The sequence below is a fragment of the Pavona decussata genome, unplaced genomic scaffold (genome assembly GCF_977016875.1).
Source record: "Pavona decussata unplaced genomic scaffold, jaPavDecu1.1 SCAFFOLD_90, whole genome shotgun sequence".
NCBI classification, from domain to species: Eukaryota; Metazoa; Cnidaria; class Anthozoa; order Scleractinia; family Agariciidae; genus Pavona; species Pavona decussata.
Window position 1 is genome coordinate 509,556 of NW_028145507.1, and position 21,284 is coordinate 530,839.

A 21,284-nucleotide genomic window follows, 5' to 3' on the forward strand; every position below is an offset into this window, starting at 1 on the left:
TTGGTGTGATGTCGTAAAACATTTTAAAACAAAATATTATCAAAAGGTCTTGATAGTTGTACTTTCACTAACTGAGGATAACAGAAGCTTCTGTCGAAACATGTTTTATAGACTCAAAATTTTTGTCGTTTTCCATAAAATATTAAAATATTATCACCATGCAGCATCCTTTCAAAATAGTTTTAAATATTTCTTTAATATGTATTTTTCACATTTTTTTTGTTTGTTTTGTTAATTGTGTTTTTGCTTTCTAAGTTATTGTAGTTATTTTATTTTGTGTAAAGGCAATTTGTGCAAGTTTAATCACTTACTGTCAAACCTAGAAAAAAAAGCATATCTTGTAACCTAGACACTAAGAAGTTGTATTAATATTTGTAAACTGTTGATAGTATTGGTCGATAATATAATTAGAAAATGCTGTAAATGTTTGTACTTTGCATTAAAAGTTAAATATATTATTAAAAAAATCCTTATTAGAGCTGACTATATTGCCCCATCTGGAAATTTTTTGTTATTTTAAAAATATACTGTTTTCAGACTTCAGACACAAATTGTTACAATCTTACCATTTTTGGACCAGAATGATTCCAAAACCTTTGCACACAACTATATAGCTTATAGGGTTACCTGTAAGATGTTTATTCCCATTTTAGGAAAAATGGAAGAAATTGACAACTTTAAGAAGGTCAAAATTTCTCCCTATGAATAATGATTAATAATTAGTCTCTACCTGCAGTTGGTGTAATTAATTCAAAAAAATTTTTGGTAAAATACTGGTTTTTTCTTTTTTGGTAAATTGTTAAATTTCCAAATCATTTCGTTTCTCGTCAATTCCGTATTTAAATTTAATGCTAAGCAAGATTTCATTATTACTTGGGCGGAGCCAAAGTTATGAAATAGGATTTCTCCGTAAGCCTCAAATGGCAAAGAGGGGTCTACTGCGCGTGCGCTACATGTTGGCCGTGTAGTGCATGTAATCACCATAAGTCGCCATTACCGGACAAAAAAACAAGGACGTAAAATCAACACAACGAATCACGTATTCTTAAAAGAAAACAGCTAGTTTGTGAATTGTCTGCTAACTTCTGCCACTGAACGAAACTAAGGGACAACTTTCCTTTTAAGACGGATATTTTCCAGAAGTTCGACTTCGATCAACCTCCCTCGCAGACGCTCTTTTGGCTCTTCTCGATAAATACCCCTTCGGTGTCAAACGTAATCGATAAGATTAGGCCGTAAACACTGAATTTACATACAGCCGAACAAAACATCTCATTTCTTTGGCCGCAATATAAAAAAGGAAAACGTGCATTAACTTTAAAGATTCAAGACCATTCCGTGGGTGAAAGATTAAGAGTAAAGTAGGAAACTAAAACTAAAGCCTCGAAAATAAATTTCATTCCGGGTCCAGTGTGAGCGATAAGATCTATTCACGAGAACAAATGTAAACACCGAAAGTTTGCTAAAGCACAGCGACAATCAACGCTTGACGTATTAATTTCTTTATTTACGTTCACTTGGATAAAGCCAAAATATGACCCTCTACGGGAAAACAAGGAAAAAGGTGAACGCACGGGCATGCACGCCAAATTGACACGCTAAACAATAGGCAGTGAGTGAAATGACACGCCGGCACCTGAGCAGTGTGTCAGAATGCACGGCTAATTAAAATTTTTCCTTTTGTTCGTATCGCACGATCAAGTTGGAATGTGTCAAGCACAGCACTGGGTGAAATGGCACGCCAGCGAGTAAAATGGCACGCAAGTGACCAACATGACACGGTAGCCGTGCCCAAGATTTTGAATTCCATTCAATTTACCGTTCCAAACGCAAACTTAATCGGCACGCGAGCCGTGTTTTTTCCAGCGGTATAAACGAACGCTTACTTTAGAAACAATTAAACATTCTTCACATATTTTCGACAGTACCAGGGAGCTCTTCTCAATCGAGTGTGAAACCAAAATTATTCAATTCATCTTTTATATTAGACGACACAAACTAACGAGGGCTACGAGAAAATGTCAGATGACTCGTGTGTTCGTTTCAGCAAACATAAAAGACCATAAAACGCAAAATTGAAAACTTTCAAAGGAAATTACCCTAAAAATCCGAGTGAATGTTGTGAATGAAATTATAACTGTAGAAAAAATCTTTCACTCGGGGTCGAGCCAGTTAGCGCTAAGATCGATTCATTGGAACAAACGTTAACGCCGAAAATTTGCATATTCATTCCAACAGCAACTGAGTGAGCAACGCTAAACGCATTTTTATTTTTACGTTGGATAAAGCCAAAATAGCAACTTTAGCACCCGTACTGTAAAAGCTGACCAGTTACCATGACCAAAAAAAAAAGGTTAAAGTTTGAATCTGAGGTAACAGTATTTTTAGTGGTCACTATAAACTTATAATTACTGGTTAAATTAACCATTCGCTTTTCAGTTAAAATAACCGTTTTTGAAAGGTTGTTTTCACCAAAAAATATGGTTGTTTCAGACAAAATCATACCCGCCTTTTAACCCATTTTAAATAGGTCGTTATTACCCTATATTTTTAGGTTGATATGACCTTTTATATTAGGTTATGTAACCTTTGGATTTTGGTTAAAACAACCATTTTTTATGGTTGTAGAACCATTTAAAATGGTTACAGTAACCTCAGTTTTTTGGTTCTGTCAATGAATCTGAGGTAACCAATTAAAAATGGTCAAAGACTGGTCAATTTCACCATTCTTTATAAGTTACAAAAATAGGTTATTTTAACGGATAGAAATAGATTATAGTGACTACGAAATAAAGGTTCAAGTAAACGTTTTTAATGGTTATTTTAACAATTCTTTACACCCAAGATAATGCAATAGAACTGAATACAGTTCTTACAATAAACCTTTAGTGACTATTTCAACACTTACAAAATAACTATTTCCATCATTGATAGCTCTTGTAACAAAATAAACAACTCTACTTCAAAAGGAAAGAAAAGGAGATTGGCGTGTAGAATACAAAATTTTGAAAACTCCATGGAAACCTTCAAATTTGCAAACTGTTACTACCTCAATCTTTTGTTTTCATTGAAAAGCATGTGTTCCAGGTTTTTGTAAGTCAAGGTTTTTGTAAATCACTAAGAGCATGTTCCACTGAAACATATTGAAAGTGGAAGTGTGGCAATCCAAGCAACACTGTGTGCTTCAGTAACAAAAGGACATTATAGTCACTGCCAGCATTACACTTTGAAAACTCCATATTAAAACAATAGGTAGCTTGAATTTACACACCACTATCCTTCTGAGGCCAAGAAGAGTTCTTTTAACTATTCAAGTGTCCATTTAGGGAGTAGAATTTGTGGTTTTAGATGGATCCTTTTCCCTGTCTGGATTTAAAACCCCCTGAAAAAAAAAAACAAAAACAAAAACCAGTTAATACCATTATTTTCTACACTATCTCAAGTTAAAATTAAGAAAGTTACAAAGCAGATGAGTTGAAAACTAGTCGTTGCTCAACTTATTAGTCTCCTCAACCCTACTAGACAGTGATCTCCGATCGGGTATCTGTAAACTCCGCGCCTCTCCAATGATGTAGAATCTAAAAGAAGAGTGTAAAATTTTGAATTCAGCCCGTAAAATTAATTGTTAAGGTTGAAAATTTAAATGATGAACCTAAAATTTCAACCATGAATTTTGGCGGGGATCGAACGCCATATTTGACAGCCTTTTAAATGCTTTAAACTAGTAGGGGTAATGCCATCACAGGCACAAAATTGTATTCTGGACACCGGAGAAGATATAAGAAAAGGTTACCATTGACACAACTGTTTCTTTCTTTCCTTTGTTGTTCTTGAAATTACATCGCTCCTCTCGCCGTTTTCTCTCGGTAGAAATATACTTTTGTTCCCCAACGAATATTTGTGGACAAAGTTAATTGGCATTAGAAAATGACGTCAAATTTGCCGCAATGATTGATATGGAGTTAGAGGCTCTTTAGTTCGTTCAATTGATAGACTTGTTTGTTTGCTTCTTTAGTGTGTCAGCTTTCATGCAAGTATCCTTGGATCCTTTTTCAATAAAATGTAAGTGTCCAGGAATTACAAGCGAGTGTAAGGGCGGACCAAGGTCATGTGACAACAGCTCCTTCATACTGCCACATACTATCTGCTGATTGGCTGAACCGACTCGTGCCAGTTCCACTGCAATTGATGACTCTGTGTACGCTAACAAAAGGATATCACATTTTCAGCAAGCCATTGAAAGCCAGTGAATTGATGTTGAAATAAGCTCCTAGGACTTTGTTCAAGGAAATACAACGGTTGTTTCAATGCAAGCAATTCAGCAGTACTTCCCTGATGATCTTATGCTGAAGAGTGCTAAATGACTGTCCAGAATCATTTTGTTAATTAGGTGTCTGTTGATTAGTTTGTAGTTTGTACTCATGTGTGACCAAATCAACGCTATTGAACAGTACTGTTTATTGTACTCAAGAGGTTAACTGAAGGTGGTTCTAACTTTTGATGTCCAAATACTTAATAGAAAGCTTTTGGGCAGTACTTTCTTCAGTTTGTAACCTGTTTGCTTTCAAAAGTATAAAAAATAGAAATTTGAAAAAAGAAAAAAAAAACTCCGTGTATCAGAAACCCATAAGAGTTGAAACGTGTATCTCCGATATCTTTTGTTTACAAACTCACATGTACCATATTTGGAAAATGAATAACAAACTAATAAACCAATCAAATTGCTTTATTATCATGACATAGTTTCCAAGCGAAAGTTCGCGCTTTGTTTTTGTTTTTTCCCAGTATATTTATGTAACAATCACGTTACCATCACAAGTTCAAAGAATAATCAAAAGTATAGCAAATTAATCACAAATCAAAGAGAGATTTGGACAGAGTTGACGTTAACTTTGTTTCTCTAACCTCATTTTCTCGGTCTGTAATGTAAGTTATAGCCTCCACGCAGTCGTTTTTAGGGGACTCGTATTACCTCCTCCCCACAAACGCCTCCTTACCCAAGCGCCACATTCCTTTCCCATTGTTTTACTCCCCAAACACCCTAGCCAATCAAAATCGAGGCATTGTCTAATGATATCAAATCAAATTGCTGGTTACAATGACCGCTTCCGTTTCCCGCGAGCTTTGTACAGTCTCTGGTACAGTCTTGAGAGATGAGGGAGTTAAGTTGGAATATATATATTTTTTCACTTCTGGAATGGCTGGTCATGGCTGAAACGCCAAAACAAATATCGAATGTGAATACAAGCGCTTCAAATAATAATAATGTTTATTTCTTATATTGCGCAGTCTAACATGCTAGATATGATCGAGTGCGCATTACAAAATCTTAATATAAAGTAATGAATGGCTAATCTAAATAATAACAACAATAATAATAATTTACAATCTCCGGAAAAAACAATAAAATTAAAATATGAGTTAATAAGAGAACTAATAAAAAGCTAATTTAAAAAGATGTGTCTTCAGTAAAAATTTAAAAGTATTCAAGCGCTTCTTGCATTGTGCGACGTTATCTGCTGGGAGACTCAAAATCTTGGGGAAAGTGTAATCGATCTTCCCCGCCTGATTGAGTTGACAGTCGGTAAAGATATCACTTCTTACGGGTGCGGAAACTCTGGAGCAGATTTGTTTGATTGTACGAAGTGCCACGAGAGACTTACTTGATTCGAGAAAGCAAAGAAGAATGGAGAAGGTATCAAGGGGAGATCTGTAGTATTTATCAGTCCATTAAAGACTATTAAACGGAAAGTTAAACGACAAAGAGCCGGTCAACTTGTGGTCGGGTCCTTGTGGAAAATGTCGCACGTGCCCCCGAACAAATTGCAACAACAAAGCGAGTTTCAACTGCAAAATCTTTAAAGTTTACCGACATATCGGGTAATATTTCGGTTTCATCCACACAGACAAGGTCGACAAGATTGAAGGCAAAGCTTGATAAATAAAATTAAAGCGACTTTGCGTAACCAGTCGGCAAATTGACGAAAATATCGCTATTTCCCGTCCTAAATTCTTTGATTGCAGTCAGTTGATAGGCATTTAAACGAGAAATTTTGAACGTGTGCTCAAAGCTCACGTAAGCTCGGTCAAGTTCTGTCTCCGCCGTGATGTTTTTCACTGTTCCCGCGAGAGGCGTTCTGAGGTCAAGGTCAACCTTCCAGATTTTAGAAGGTTCACTGTGATTGGCTTAGCGGCGGAAAGGAATGTGGCGCTTGGGTAAGCAGGCGTTTGTGGGGAGGAGGTAATACGAGTCCCCTAAAAACGACTGCGTGGGAGGCTATGTAAGTTATGGATCGTCATTTTTTCCCTGTTGATTTATGGCCCGCACACTTCACGCATGGGCCATCAATCAATGGGAAAAAGCTTGGTGTGTACCAAACAGTACCGACCGAGAAAATGAGGTTAGTAAGAGGTATGTACAGCATATTAATTAAGCTACCAGAATTTTACTCCACAGTTTCCCTGTAAGCTAACTGTATTTTGCGTCCATAAAATTCCTCCTGAAATAAATTTTAACAAAAAAATCCATTATTCACAGACAAGCAATGTTTTATGATTTGCAAATACTGGTTTGCCTTTTAGGTAAGTTGCTTTTGAGTTGTACTTTCCTGCAGAGGCGCAATCCTGTTTGATGAGGGGTCTAAATTCATGTTTTGTTTATAATAAAAACTCAGCTGTTATGGGGCTTATGGACAACTGATGATGAAAATGGAATGAAAATGGAGAATGTATTACTACTACTAATACGACTACAGTAAGTGTTACCACAACGTACATCCTTCATCTGTTTGCCATTATGTTGTCCACAAGCAGCTGGCATGCTAATTGCTTTCTGTAAGGTCTCTGATGGATTGTCTGCATGGGAAAACTTCTATGACCCAGATTTACATGTAATCAAAAGCCAAGAGTCAAACTTTTTCAATTGCATTTGGTACCCAACAATTCTACCACAAACATCTGATTCTAGACTTGTTTTAAGGCAATCATTTTATAGTGTTAACAGCTTTTGATTGATTTTCCACATATCACAATTGTGGGCCAAAGTTTTCAATTACTTCAGGTATGCACTACAAGTTGGCAATGGTGAATACTTCTCCTAAAGGCAGGCAGGCAGGAGGGGTGGGGTGGGCAGGCAGGGGAGGGGTGGGGGCTATGGCCCCCTGAACACCACTGGTTTCCTGGTCCCCGTAAATAATTAATAAAATAATAATAATGTTTTAAGAACAAAATTCAAAATAGCAGCAATTACTGTATGGACATTATACGGAAGAAGGAGTATGATTCAGATGACTTTTCCTTTAATATATCTTTAGGATAATTTTGTGAACATGTAGATCTCTAACCAGGTTAAAAACTGAAGTGTAGCAACCTGCACATGTCCATGCACATGGGTAACTTTGAAGATCATACTATACTTGGTGCATGGCAGTAAAATGCCTTTTCATGCTCCAAATCTCATCAAGTTCTGTCATACTCTGTAGGCTGGAGATCCTCATTAAATGGGTACCTGGGGGCGGCAGGGGGCACTGGGAAGAGAGGCAGGCATTCTTCTTCCCTTTCCCAAGTCCCCCAATTATTTCCTAACCAGGGATGGGGTGGACCGGTGAGATGCCTCTGCTGGCTTCAAATTCAATTCCAGATTTCGTATTTTAAATAAAGATATTGGTGAGCGGTTTTATAAACATGTTCCAGTTACATTTAATTCATCATCAAACAGGAAGAAAATTTAAAAATCACGCTCGTTGATCGTTGTGTGTTTACCTGGGGGATGGGGTAGAGACTTCTTGTTTTATTATTTAGATGTAACTCATGGTGAGTTTGTAAGCGTTTTTCATATTGTAAAGCTTTTTATCTACCAGTACTTGCTGTCCTACACAAAGGATTGATGTATATGCTTCAAGGAAGACGAAATCTGCTTTCCTGACGATTTCAAGTCCTTTTACTGTGATATCTTTTGCATCACCCAGTCCGAGACCCACAAGGTACAACATACCCACTTTTGGCTTACATGAACGGACACAACACGTCAGCTTACATCAAGTACCTGCTGGTTCCTTCGATAGAAAAGGACTGGGCCTCTATTGTCCTGTTCCTCGTGTTGTGAAAAATGGTGCGTAAACCACAGGTCACCAAAGCGTATGTGACACAGGTTACCATGCAAGCGTGATTTAGGAGTTTGTATGGAGTTAAAATTTAATCGAAATTTAGACAACAATATTCCCACAAAACCCACAAAAAATATAATTAAGTCTGAAAAAGCTTACCCGGTGTGTTTTGCTGTGTTTTCAATGCTTCTCAGTGCTTCTAAACGCTGTTTAGAGCGGTTTATCTCTCAGCAGCTGGTCCACGTGCATCACTGTATTATGTTAAAATGACCAGGTAGGAAACTAAAAGTCGAATTTGAATAAAATTTGGCCCGTCATTTTAGGAGAGCGCTTCGAAAACCTCACCCAAATTTACTGAAACTTAAGCACTCGCTTAACTGTCTCTCCATATGGCAAGAAGGATGATGTGCGGTTTCTCCTGGGTAGCTCATTTACGGAGGAGTTCATTTATTGAGACACAGGCCTTCGTTGAAAACAAAGTTCATTTCAAATCGGGTGCCATTTTTGCCACCGACAGAGCCGTGTCGCTGGAATGTTGGAACAAACTCACGGTCAAACCTAGGCACGAGTACTAAAATGTGCCCAGCCGGGGAAATCCACGGGAAGCCTTTGGCACGTAACAAACCACACACACCCCCTCCCGGCTAAGTGTAGTTCTGCCGACCAGCCAGCCGTGCTTGGCGTGACAGCAAGAAACCTCTCTTGAGAATATAAATTGGTTTTTGTATTATTAATTTTTTTTTTATTATGAATTAACTTCGCATTTTCCAACTTGTTAACTTACGAGTTGGCTTTTATTGAATAAAAGCTGACTGAAAGAAATTGAAAATTTGTCTTTGTATACACGCTCTCCAAAAAACCTTGAATTTCGCAAAGTTGTTGTTTTGCCGAGAACGGCTCATTTGCTCATTAAACCCTTTTGTATTTCGAAGTTCTCATTACCGGTTTATTCCTTGCGAGCAGGAGGGCAGGAAGAAAAAATAATCTAAGTCGTTTGACAAGATCTGGCGATGAATGTTTAGTCGTTTTCGGTAGGTCACAGTCAATACAATCAAATTTTGGTACGAAGTTACATCCGCTGCAAGATGTGCTTTCGTGGATGAGCAAATATGTCGAGGTAATTCGGTATAAGTTGTATATTTATTTATATTCTTTTGTCACGTTAATGCGAACCTAGCTCAATTATACCATCTTGCATGCTAACTGCCTCGCGCTGGGACTATACGGCGTACAGGGGCGCGTCCCCCGGTTGGTGGATGGGGGAGCCCTCCCTTTGGGGGGTTGCACCTGAATAATACGGAATAGGGTGCCGTGGACCAACATAGCCTAGGAGAAGCAAAACTCTGATTCCAAAACCGGGCAGGTGGAGCTCGTTAGCCTTGGCAGGCAGTTCATCTAGGAGACGGAAAACTCTGATTACAAACCCGGACAGATGGAGTTCGTTAGCCTTGGCAGTCAATCGTCTAGGAGAGGAAAACTCTGATCTCAAACCCGGGTAGATGGAAGTCGTGAGCCATGGTCGGCTATCATCTAGGAGAAGGAAACTCCAAGTGAAATCACCCCTCCCTCCAGGCCAGGGGTTAGACACAGGGCTAACAACCCTGTTCTGTAAAAAAAGTCTTGTTACGGAAACAGCAACGAAGGAAAAGAACACTTCTAGGTGTGACAGGCTTCCAGAGTCATCGCAAGATACTCGTGTGATTGGCAGTGGTGAAAACCGAAGGGAAGCCACTGACAGGAGGATGGAAGTCTTAAGCGCCAAAACCAGAACCAGGATTGGTTTCTGGAATGTAAGAACCATGTATGAGACCGGGAAGCTAGCGCAAGTTACAGCAGAGATGAGGCGCTACAATCTACACATTCTTGGAGTCAGCGAGAGCCGATGGACAAGATCCGGTAGATACAGAACCAACACGGGAGAGACAGTGCTCTACAGTGGTAGAGATGACGATCAACACCACGAAGGAGTCGCAATCATCCTTAAAAAGGGAGTGGAAAAGTGCCTGATGGAGTGGAAGCCTATTAACAGCAGGCTGATGAAGATCAGATTGAGAGGCAAGCACATCAATACCACCATCATCCAGTGCTACGCACCAGCCAACGACAGTGAGGAAGAGAGCAAGGAGGCTTTCTATGAACAGTTGCAGGCTGAACTGGAGAACACACCAGGACATGAAATGAAGATAGTGATGGACGACTTGAATGCCAAAGTTGGAAGTAATAACACCAACTACGAGAGAGCCATGGGTAAGGAAGGATGTGGAAGCATGAACAACAATGGAGAGAGACTGCTGGAATGCTGCGGGACATACGACCTTGTCATTGGCGGGACTCTCTTTCCACACCCAGACATCCACAAACTTACCTGGTGTTCCTCCAACGGTAGAGACAAGAATCAGATCGACCACCTGATGATCAACGGGACGTGGAGGAGATCGCTGCAAGACGTTAGAGTGAGGAGAGGAGCAGATGTTGGCAGTGATCACCACCTTGTCACTGCAACTCTGAAAGTGAAACTGAGAAAGAATGGACCTGAGAAACCAAGACAACAACGGTTTGATGTGGAGAAGCTGCGCGACCCCAAAGCAAAGAATGCCTTCATCCTTAAGCTGAAGAACAAGTTCCAAGCTTTGGCAGATGCTGAAAACTACACCCAGACAGAGTCAGCCGGAGTCGACACCGCGTGGAAGCAAGTAAGATCAGCCTACACACAAACCAGTGAAGCTTGCTTAGGAAGAGGACGAAAGAGGAGGAAAGAGTGGATAACAACGGATACATGGAAAGCCATTGAGAACAGGAGAACCCTTAAGAAGAGAGTGTTGGAGACCAAGTCAGAAAGGCTGGAAGAGAGGTACAAACAACAGTACAGGGAAGCTGATCAAACAGTGAAAAGAATGGCTAGGGCCAACAAGCGGGCCTACATGGAAGGCCTTGCAAGGGAAGCAGAAGAGGCCGCGGCCAGAGGAGAACAAGGACGAGTGTACAAAATTACTAAGCTCGTCAGCGGCAAGTACCGGGGATCTACAGACACACCCATCGCAGATAAACAGGGACGGATTCTAACAACAGAAGCGGAACAAGAGGGGAGATGGGCAGAACATTTCAGCGAAGTTCTAAACAGACCACCACCAATCGCTCCAGCGGATGTACAGGACCCGGCTAAAGACCCGGATGTAAACACAACGCCACCTGAGAAACAAGAAATTGTGGCAGCCATCAGATCCCTCAAAAACGGAAAGGCCCCTGGTCAAGACAGCCTCAATGCAGAACTCTTCAAGGCAGACCCAGAGCTTGCAGTGCAAGTTCTTCAGCCACTCTTTACAGCCACCTGGGACGAGAAACAACTTCCAGAGGATTGGACGGAAGGCGTCATAGTAAAGATCCCGAAAAAGGGAGCCTTGAGCAATTGTAACAACTGGAGAGGAATCACCCTCCTGTCTGTTCCAAGCAAGATCCTCGCAAAAATCATCATCAAGCGAATTGAAGAGGCAGTGGACCAGCAACTCCGAAAGGAGCAGGCCGGTTTTCGACCAGGAAGAGGGTGCACAGACCAAATATTTACTCTGCGAAATATCATCGAGCAGTGCACAGAATGGCAGAGACAGTTGTACATCAACTTCGTAGACTTTGAAAAGGCCTTTGATAGCATCCATCGAGAGAGTCTATGGCGTATTCTCAGGGCATATGGAATACCGCAGGAGATTGTTCTTGTCATCAAGAGTTTCTACAACAACTTCACATGCAGGGTAGGAAGCAGCGAGACCAGCTTCAGCGTGAAGACCGGTGTTAGACAAGGCTGTTGTATGTCTGCGATGCTCTTCAACTTGACAATCGACTGGGTGATGAGGCAGACAACAGCAGACCAAGCGCGAGGCATCAGATGGACCCTCTTGACACAACTTGAAGATTTGGACTTTGCTGACTATCTAGCACTCATGTCGCATACCCACCAGCACATGCAGGAGAAGACATCCCGTTTAAATACCTTTGCACAGCAAGTAGGCTTGAAGATCAGCCAGAAGAAGACGGAGGTAATGATGCTGAACGTATCAAACCCATCACCTGTCACAGTAAATGGGGAAGATCTATCAACGACCGAAGAATTTACATACCTTGGGAGCACTGTCAGACATGACGGTGGGGCAGGCAGCGACATCAAGAACCGCCTCAGTAAGGCCAGAAATACGTTTAGAATGATGAACAACGTTTGGAAGTCATCCCAGTACAGCACCAAGACCAAACTAAGATTGTACCAGAGCTGTGTAATCTCCACTCTTCTGTACGGCTCGGAATGTTGGAGGATGACAGAGAGCGACCTCAACAAGCTGTCCACCTTCCACACGAAAAACCTCAGAAGAATCCTACGTATATTCTGGCCTGAAACCATCTCCAACCAAGAACTTCTTGCTCGCTGCAACCAGGACAGCATGGGAACCATCATTATGCGAAGACGATGGAAATGGATCGGACATGTCATGCGACGGGAGGAAGACAACATCACTCGCACAGCCCTTCACTGGACACCAGAGGGGAGACGCAGGCGAGGACGACCCAAGATCACCTGGCGTCGGACTGTGGAAGCAGAACTGAAGACCTTACATCATACCTGGGGAACCATTCAGAGGCTAGCTAGGGACAGACAGGAGTGGCTTAATTTTGTTGCTGGCCTACATGCCAAGCCGGCATATGGGCATGAGTGAGTGAGTGAGCATGCTAACTGATGAACAAAATAATGTTTTACGCGTTACTGAAAAAGGCCACAACAAGGTCAGCTGGCTGGTACAGAACTGCACTTAGCCGGGAGGGGGTGTGTGTGGTTTGTTACGTGCCAAAGGCTTCCCGTGGATTTCCCCGGCTAGGCACATTTTAGTACTCGTACCTAGGTGTGATCGTGAGTTTGTTCCAACATTCCAGCGACACGGCTCTGTCGGCGGCAAAAATGGCACCCGATTTGAAATGAACTTTGTTTTCAACGAAGGCTTGTGTCTCAATAAATGAACTCCTCCGTAAATGAGCTACCCAGGAGGGACCGCACATCATCCTTCTTGCCATATGGAGAGACAGTTAAGCGAGTGCTTAAGTTTCAAGCAAATTTTAGCGAGGTTTTCGAAGCGCTCTCCTAAAATGACGGGCCAAATTTTATTCAAATTCGACTTTTAGTTTCCTACCTTGTCATTAACATAATACAGTGATGCACGTGGACCAGCTGCTGAGAGATAAACCGCTCTAAACAGCGTTTAGAAGCACTGAGAAGCATTGAAAACACAGCAAAACACACCGGGTAAGCTTTTTCAGACTTAATTATATTTTTTGTGGGTTTTGTGGGAATATTGTTGTCTAAATTTCGATTAAATTTTAACTCCATACAAACTCTTAAATCACGCTTGCATGGTAACCTGTGTCACAAACGCTTTGGTGACCTGTGCGTAAACTAAAGTTTCACGAGAAGAAACTTCTTAAGAAGGTTGACTTCATATCTTGGAAAAGCGACAATAACATCCGCGAAGTGAAAATCCTTCGAAAGTACCATATACAGAGGAGGGAAGATTATACGAAATATAACAAAGTGTGCTTCTCTCGCAAACAAAATCAAACAACTCGATTCCAAGGATCCATTTCGAGCTGAAGCCACTGAACAGCTATTGCAAAAACTGTACTCGCTCGGTTTGATAACGTCTAAAAAGAGTTTGTCTCTATGTGAGAAGTTGAGTGCATCTGCACTTTGTCGGCGCCGTCTGGGGGTAGTGATGGTGCGTTTGCGAATGGCACAGGCCATCAGAGACGCAGTCAAATACATCGAGCAGGGCCATGTGAGAGTAGGTCCTGAGGTTATTTTGGACCCTGCTTTTCTGGTTACAAGGAACATGGAAGACTTTGTCACTTGGACGGACACGTCGAAAATAAGGAAACATGTGATGGAGTACAGTGACATGAGGGATGACTTTGACTTTTCATGAAACTCAGCTGAAGTGGACTGGGTAGAACTAGCCCTGGTTGCTTCATACTCTGGAAACGATCGCATCTATCAGGCTGATTTAGCAACATAACAGAATGGGAACGTCATTTGAGGATGAGAGAGTGCGAGGAATAGTTTTGACTATCGTATGGGTATTCTTGATGTGCGCGTCGTCATCAACTAACATTCCCATTCTGTTGGTAAATCAGCCTGTTTCCTTCTTCTTAACTTGCAGCATCATCATTTTGGTGTGCTATCAGGTCATGGACTGATTCACTGGACCTTTTGATGATTTCTGATGCCATTTTTGTTGTGGGAAAACACGCCGAAAAAATGTATGGGATTTTCGCCTTCTTTGAACTGCTGAAGCTCTTTTTCTAACTTGACTGAGTTACAAAATTAGATCATTACACCTGTGACAATGTTTCTAAACTGTCTTTAGAAATCTTCTCATGTTGCTTGTAATCCAACATACGGAAAAAGATGACAGCTGACCTGTGCATCTTACCACAATACCTTGCTAACCTAACGCAGCCAATACATACACGGAAAGCCATTTTTTTTGTGAAATTTGTCCCTGAGCTAACAACACTGTGTATGTTAGGTTTGAAGATTTTTAATTTTTCTGTGTGCGTTAGGGTTATCGTATGCTACCGATAATGGGTAAATGTACCAGTGTACATCTTTTTTGGTATGGTGGATTTGCACATCAGTTTGCATATTTTGATTGAAAAAGTTTGCTTGTAGTTTAAAATTTTGTTGGCATTTGTTATAGCTTGAATCTGTTCTCCATATTGGCCAAAAATAATTTTGAGACAATAACCTTCTAAAAAACACATTTATTATCTTGGCCCAAGAAATTTGCGTGGGGTAACTGAGGTTCAATTCTGCCAAATTCCCATCCATTTACTGTAAGTTTTGCTGTACCTACATGCACACGTTCATAACTTGGCTGCCATTTAGTTTTAGACACATGTTACATTGAACTTCACACCCATAACAATCCTGTTGCTTTATTCAAGTAAAATGACCCTACAACTGTGGGAGGGGTGCACAATATTTAGTAAATACACCCCCTTCAGGCGGCTAGCATGTCAGCTGATAATGTCCCTGGCTGAGAGATTTTTGGGAAAATGAATATTTGGCAGAGAAGCAAAGCTTCAAGGGCAAAATAATTAATGTGAAATTTTGAGGACAATCTCTCAGCCAAGGACATTATCAGCCGACATACCAGCAAGCCAGAAAGGGGTTTATTTATTTTATAACCCTCCCATTAATTTTTATATCGCGCAGAAACTGCTTGAAAAAAAAAAACAGTACTGATGTGATGGCGGATGCGCGCAATTGTCATAAAAGAGTACATTTGATTGGTTTAGAGGAACTTTATTTTCACTTCATTTTAACCCCAATCGCTATGTTCGAGGGCGGGGGGCGAGAGAAACTTCCCAAATTGTCAGCCTTCCCTTCTACGCCCACCCCTTCCCAACAACGGAAAAACAACCCACAGCCCTCAGGACTTAGATTAATTTCATGCTTTGTTTCCCTGTGGTTCAGACTTTGACAAACTGTCACAAACGAGATTTACACAATTCTTCCTTGATAAGAGGAAATGACTCTCTTTTGCTGCCGTGCAATGTAATGCTGTGGACTTTTGTCTTTATGCTCACAAAAAAAATTATTCCGTGATGTTCTCTCGGCTTTTATTTGGTCTTCACAGAGTTTCTTGAATGGCAGCGACAAAAGGACCAGCTTTTGTCTGAAATGTAAAAGAAATACTATCCTATTGTTATCTCGTATTTTATTGTTAAATGTATTCCATACTTTTTCTTAACTGTTTCCTAATTTTTCTTGAAAGGTTTCTAGAAGGGGGGCACAGAAAAATCAACGGCGATCAGTTTAAAGCCGATAATTTTGAACAGTCCAAATTGGCTTCTGTGTCCGCGGACTACTTGTGACATGTTTCTGACTAACAGCCACACTTACAACTTAAGGCAGAAAGATTTTTATCAACCTAGTTTTAACACAGTAACTCACGGAAAACACTCAATTTGATACCTAGGTCCAAGACTCTGGAGCAAGATACCAAGCAAAGACAGATCGGATACGCATGTTACCATGGCAACGGAACATGTGGCACTTGTGTTTACCAGTTGCAGGATCCCTAGCGACATATGCAAAGTCCCTGAAACCAGCATCAAGAAATATTTTAGGACACAACAATTACTCAAAAATTAATTTAAGCCTAAATTTGAGCCTTGCTTGAAGTCCGTCTGCACAAGCCAAACCAAATTTACTAGCCCCCCCACCCAAAAAAAAAAAAACAATCATGTCAAAATTTGAGTCCTATATAAAGTTTAAGCAATTGTGCCCACACATTGAAGGAAAAACTAGAACACCTTTTATTAAACACTGAAAACTAGCAGCAAATTTACTTGATTGATAATTGCTATAATTTAACAGTGTTTTTAAACCTTTCAACAAAAATATGTCAGGCCCCAAGGCAGGATGGCTTTAAAAGCCTGGAAAAAAATTATAGTTATCAAGCAAACTGACACCCACACTTGCAAACTGCAACTTTTTACCAAAAATAATGAATAATATTGAAAGTATCTAAAAATTCCCCAAGTGCAGATGGACCCTTATTCTGCTAACAAACAATGTACCTTTGATCTTCCTTGCCAACACCCCACATCCTCATTTTCGAGACAGGCTGGATTAGCAGAGTAACTCTGGTTCTTGGCTCTACAAGTTTAAGTGTATCTCCTTCCAACAACAGTCTTATATCCTTCCCCTAAAAATAATTCAGATATCATTATTAGGGACTTTCAGAAACCAAGACTGCAACATCAATGAAAATAATTATCATATGAAAATTTAAGTACACGCTCGGCTTGTACTAGTTACTTTGTGATTATTCCAATTTGTTAAACTTGTACAATGTGGCTGAACTATCCAGTAACATAACAGGTAGGAACAGCGTTGAGACAATGAAAAAGTTACCATCATCATGAGAACAGCAAAGACAGGTACCAAAATTTACAAGATATGCACATAATATCATACGATAACCCTAACGCATCCAGAAACATAGCTCCTCTTAAAAAAGAAGAACAAAAACTTTGCGAAGGGCTTGTTTCAGTAAACGAATGTTTAAATGCACTGAAAGAGTTTAAAAATGCCAAATCTCCTCGTACCGATGGCTTCTCTGCGGAGTTTTATAAATTTTTCTGGCCCGAACTGGGCACTGAGATGGTTTCCAGTTTTAACAATGCCTTCCGATCAGGAACCCTCTCTATCAGCCAAAGACGAGGGATTATTTCGTTAATTCCTAAGAAGAGCAAAGATAAAACTTTGCTTGATAACTTAAGGCCTATCTCACTGCTCAATGTAGACTATAAAATCTTGACAAAAACTCTTGCGAAAAGGTTGGAGAAAGTGCTGCCCACAATCATAAACCCTGACCAAACTGGTTACGTCAAAGGCCGCTTTATTGGTGAAAATGTTAGATTAATAAATGACATAATGTTTTTTACTGAGCATTCTAAAAAGCCCGGTATTGCAATTTTTCTGGATTTTCGAAAAGCTTTCGACACAATAGAATGGAACTACCTGTCTGCCGCCTTACAAGCGTTGAATGTTGGGCCTGACATGTTAAATTGGTTTCAAGTACTTTACCACCAAGTGTCCAGTTGCGTCCTACATAACGGACATGCATCCGACTTCTTTCTTCTCGAACGAGGTGTTAGACAAGGGTGCCCTTTGTCGGGTCTCCTTTTCGTTATTGGAATCGAGCTGTTCGCCAGGGCCGTTAAAAATGATACAGATATCAAAGGCATCAATGTAGACCAAAAAGAAATAAAAATTACACAATATGCAGACGACACCACAGTACTGGTGAGTGATTGCGACTCAATTCTAAGACTACTGAAACTTTTAGACGAATTCAAACAAGTCAGCGGATTGCAAATTAACACAGAAAAAACCGAAGCCATGTGGTTGGGTGCCTGGAAAAACCGCACAGAAAAACCTTTCGGATTTAAATGGCCACATGAGCCTGTTCTCGCCTTTGGAGTTTACTTCTCCTATAATCTTGAACGCGCGAATGTACTTAACTTTGAGGAGAAGATAACCACATTGGAAAAAACCCTGAACAACTGGAAACGAAGAAAGCTCACCTTAATGGGCAAAATAAATATTGTTAAAACATTAGGCTTATCGAAACTAATTTACAGTGCTTCCTTATTGTCTATACCGAAAGGTCTTATAGAACAAATCAACAAAATTATTTTTAACTTCATCTGGGATAACAAACCAGCTAAAATTAAAAGAAAAACTATTATTGCTGAGAAAAAATGCGGTAGTTTAAGGATGGTCGATTTTGAAATGATGGAACGATCACTAAAAATAGCCTGGGTTAAAAGAATTATAGAAAATTGTGACGCTTCATGGAAAATAGTCCCAGAATACGCTCTAAACCAGTATGGCGGTCTTACGTTTTTCATCAAGTGCCAATACGATATCAAACTATTCGATTTACAAAACCTCCCCGAATTCTACCGTACTATCTTGAGTCACTGGCAAAACTTTAAACTTGTAACAAACCATGAAGTATCAGCGGAGAAGCAAATAATCTGGAATAATCATGACATCCTAGTAGATGGAAAACCAATTTTCTACAACTCCTGGGTCAATAAAGGAATTATTTGTATCAAAGATTTACTAGCTGAAGACTTAAATTTTCTATCACTAACTGAGCTCAAAGCAAAACTTAACCTTGAAGTTCCCTTCACTACATTTTATGGTATACTGCAAGCCATCCCAAAGATATGGAAAGTAAAACTCCGCAACACAGTCTCTTCAAAGGTACAATCTCTCTCTTTTCCGTCTACTAAAATTGCATATTCGACTTTACTTAGCAAATCCTATTTGATTCCAACCGGTGAGAGTAAAATTTTAAATTACGGCTTCACCAAAGAAAACATCCAAAACGTCTACATGCTCCCCTTCCGAATCTTGCATGAACCAAAGCTTATAATCTTTCAGTTCAAAATTATTCATAACATCCTACCTACGCAGTCCAGTTTGTTTCGTGCTGGTATAAAGGACAGTGACAGTTGCCCGCTATGCAGCTACGAAAGTCAATCATTGTTGCACATGCTGTTTACCTGTAACATTTCCTACACGTTTTGGAACCTCTTTACGCGATGGTGGCACAAAACATACCAAGAACACATAAAACTCTCTGAAAGTGTGATTCTGTATGGTTGGCACCAAAAATCAAACAACTGGTCAGCGCTCAATTACGCCCTCGTTATTGCCAAGTACCACATTTTTAGCACTAGTGTTTGCAATGGCATTTTAAACTTTGAAAGCTTTCTTTTACGCCTGAAAAACAAAATCTCTGTTATGCGAACATTAGCAGTAGCAAATAATAAATTAGAACAATTTGTTAAATCCTGGGCCCCTGTGTTTTTGTAATTTGTATGCACGTGTTCCTCTGTTCGTGAAGAATGCTGTGTAAAGACTTGTAAATAATTTTAGTTTCAAACTTCACGTGCAGTGTGTATTTATATGTAAATGTGTGTATGTGTTAGTATCTGAAAGTCAGCATGTAACCAAGGTAAGCTTTAAACGTTATCTTGTAACTTAACTTGTATATATTTATCTCGTAAGTTAGCAGGCTTTATTTTGTATTTGTAAGTAATGTTTTCAATCAATTAAAAAAATAAATAAATAAAAAATAAATAAAATTAAAAAAAATTGTTAAACTTGTACAATGTGGCTGAACTATCCAGTAACATAACAGGTAGGAACAGCGTTGAGACAATGAAAAAGTTACCATCATCATGAGAAGAGCAAAGACAGGTACCAAAATTTACAAGATATGCACAGGGCCTTTGTTTTTCTCATGAAATCATAAAATGGATGAAGATTTCTTGAATGAACTGAAGCAGTCCATGTGCCCAAAATGAGGGCAATCCAAATAAAACAAAAAAGAAAATGCTTTTTGGTTGGTTTGTTTATTTATTTATTTATTTATTTTTTTGGATTGCTCTCATTTTTGGCACATGACCTACCACACTTCATTCAAGAAACTCTGACCCATTATTTTCCAAATTGGGCCAAATCTTTGATTAAAACGAAAGTCACCTCAGACTGTCAACACAAGCCTTTTGTACCCCCAGCCCTTCAATTACAAGCAGTTAAAAAACTTCAATCAAAAGTCTTTCACCTTTATACTTGTATATATATGTCATGTACCTCGGCCCAGGTGTCTGCAGTGTTCCAGAGATCCTTTCTCTGCTGTGCCAGACTCGAGATACAGTCAGCAATAGTCTCACTCATGTTGTGTGGTCCCACTTGGCGTTCCTCAAGCTCAATCCAACCCATAGAATGCACTGGAAAACTGAGGACCTGGAGGAAAAAGAAAAAATCTTCATCAAAGGAAACAGTAACAAAGTGAAAACAGATCAGCACCCACCTGTGATCCAGTTCAGCATTAAAAACTAATTAAATCAATCAGCATACTGTAACTCAATATGGTGGAAGTTGGGTTAATTTTTTCTCCTATCATTGTTGACCTTACAATAGTTTATTAACATCGCGTGAGAAATTTATGCCATGATATTTAGTTTTTAGTTCTTCACAAGCTATACGAATGAAGCAAATCATGTAATCGTTCAAGGCTGGTTTCCATATGATCGCGGATCGCAGATCGCAGATCGCGGATCGCAATAAGGTCTGCGATCGTCTACGATCCTGCGATCACGATCGCAGGATCGCAGAAGTAGTTTCCATATGATCGCAGACGATCGCAGACCTTATTGCGATCTGCGATCCGCGATCATATGGAAACCAGCCTTTACTTATTATTGAGTGGTACTATAGGACAAAAACAAGAGAAATAAATAATACAATCATGTTTTTTCAATTTCCTTTGTGTTGTGTCCTCCAAGCCTCATTCTGAAGTGGAATATTAGCCTACCCCTTTAGCCCACTTTGAAAAAGAGTGATAGCCTGGGTCGAGAGTAGCTTCCCAAGCGAATGTGGGAAGGTTTGGGGGACATTGGCCAATTATCATCGCATTCAGAATCCCCCCCAAACAATCCCACAATCACTTGGGCAGTTTCTCTCCACCCAGGCCCATGACGGGACGCACAGGACTTCTACTGTAAGTACCGCAGAGAAATGCTAGGAAATTTTTCCTAGCATTCGTTACATAC

At 40.0% G+C, this 21,284-nt stretch overlaps 3 protein-coding genes across 3 annotated transcripts; 1 reads left to right on the forward strand and 2 right to left on the reverse strand.

The window, feature by feature from the left end:
- Positions 1 to 6,285: 6,285 nt before the first annotated feature.
- LOC146474308 (diphthine methyl ester synthase-like) lies at positions 6,286 to 8,112 on the reverse strand. The gene is made up of 2 exons (XM_085117150.1): positions 7,857 to 8,112; positions 6,286 to 6,500 (listed from the first exon to the last, which is right to left on the reverse strand). Exons 1-2 carry the CDS (start codon positions 7,989 to 7,991, stop codon positions 6,447 to 6,449), a joined length of 189 nt encoding a protein of 62 aa, XP_084973276.1. The 5' UTR covers positions 7,992 to 8,112; the 3' UTR covers positions 6,286 to 6,446.
- A 1,492-nt stretch (positions 8,113 to 9,604) lies between these two features.
- LOC146474309 (uncharacterized) lies at positions 9,605 to 12,805 on the forward strand. The gene has a single exon (XM_085117246.1). The coding sequence runs from the start codon at positions 9,605 to 9,607 to the stop codon at positions 12,803 to 12,805; it is 3,201 nt and encodes a 1,066-aa protein (XP_084973372.1).
- A 2,643-nt stretch (positions 12,806 to 15,448) lies between these two features.
- LOC146474310 (amyloid beta precursor protein binding family B member 2-like) lies at positions 15,449 to 20,471 on the reverse strand. Its single transcript, XM_085117151.1, has 4 exons — positions 20,323 to 20,471; positions 16,725 to 16,852; positions 16,117 to 16,243; positions 15,449 to 15,817 (listed from the first exon to the last, which is right to left on the reverse strand). The coding sequence occupies exons 1-3, from the start codon at positions 20,449 to 20,451 to the stop codon at positions 16,117 to 16,119; spliced, it is 384 nt and encodes a 127-aa protein (XP_084973277.1). The 5' UTR covers positions 20,452 to 20,471; the 3' UTR covers positions 15,449 to 15,817.
- Positions 20,472 to 21,284: the final 813 nt, after the last annotated feature.

Excerpts from the sequence above, each read along its gene's own strand:
- LOC146474308 (XM_085117150.1), bottom strand. The coding sequence starts at position 7,991 with ATGTTGTACCTTGTGGGTCTCGGACTGGGTGATGCAAAAGATATCACA. Across the intron at positions 6,501-7,856 it reads GTGTAGGACAGCAAGTACTG|GAGGAATTTTATGGACGCAA; the intron begins GTAGATAAAAAG and ends AATTTATTTCAG.
- LOC146474309 (XM_085117246.1), top strand. The coding sequence starts at position 9,605 with ATGGAAGTCGTGAGCCATGGTCGGCTATCATCTAGGAGAAGGAAACTC.
- LOC146474310 (XM_085117151.1), bottom strand. The coding sequence starts at position 20,451 with ATGGGTTGGATTGAGCTTGAGGAACGCCAAGTGGGACCACACAACATG. Across the intron at positions 16,853-20,322 it reads CTGCAGACACCTGGGCCGAG|GGGAAGGATATAAGACTGTT; the intron begins GTACATGACATA and ends AATTATTTTTAG. Across the intron at positions 16,244-16,724 it reads GTTGGCAAGGAAGATCAAAG|GGACTTTGCATATGTCGCTA; the intron begins GTACATTGTTTG and ends TGCTGGTTTCAG.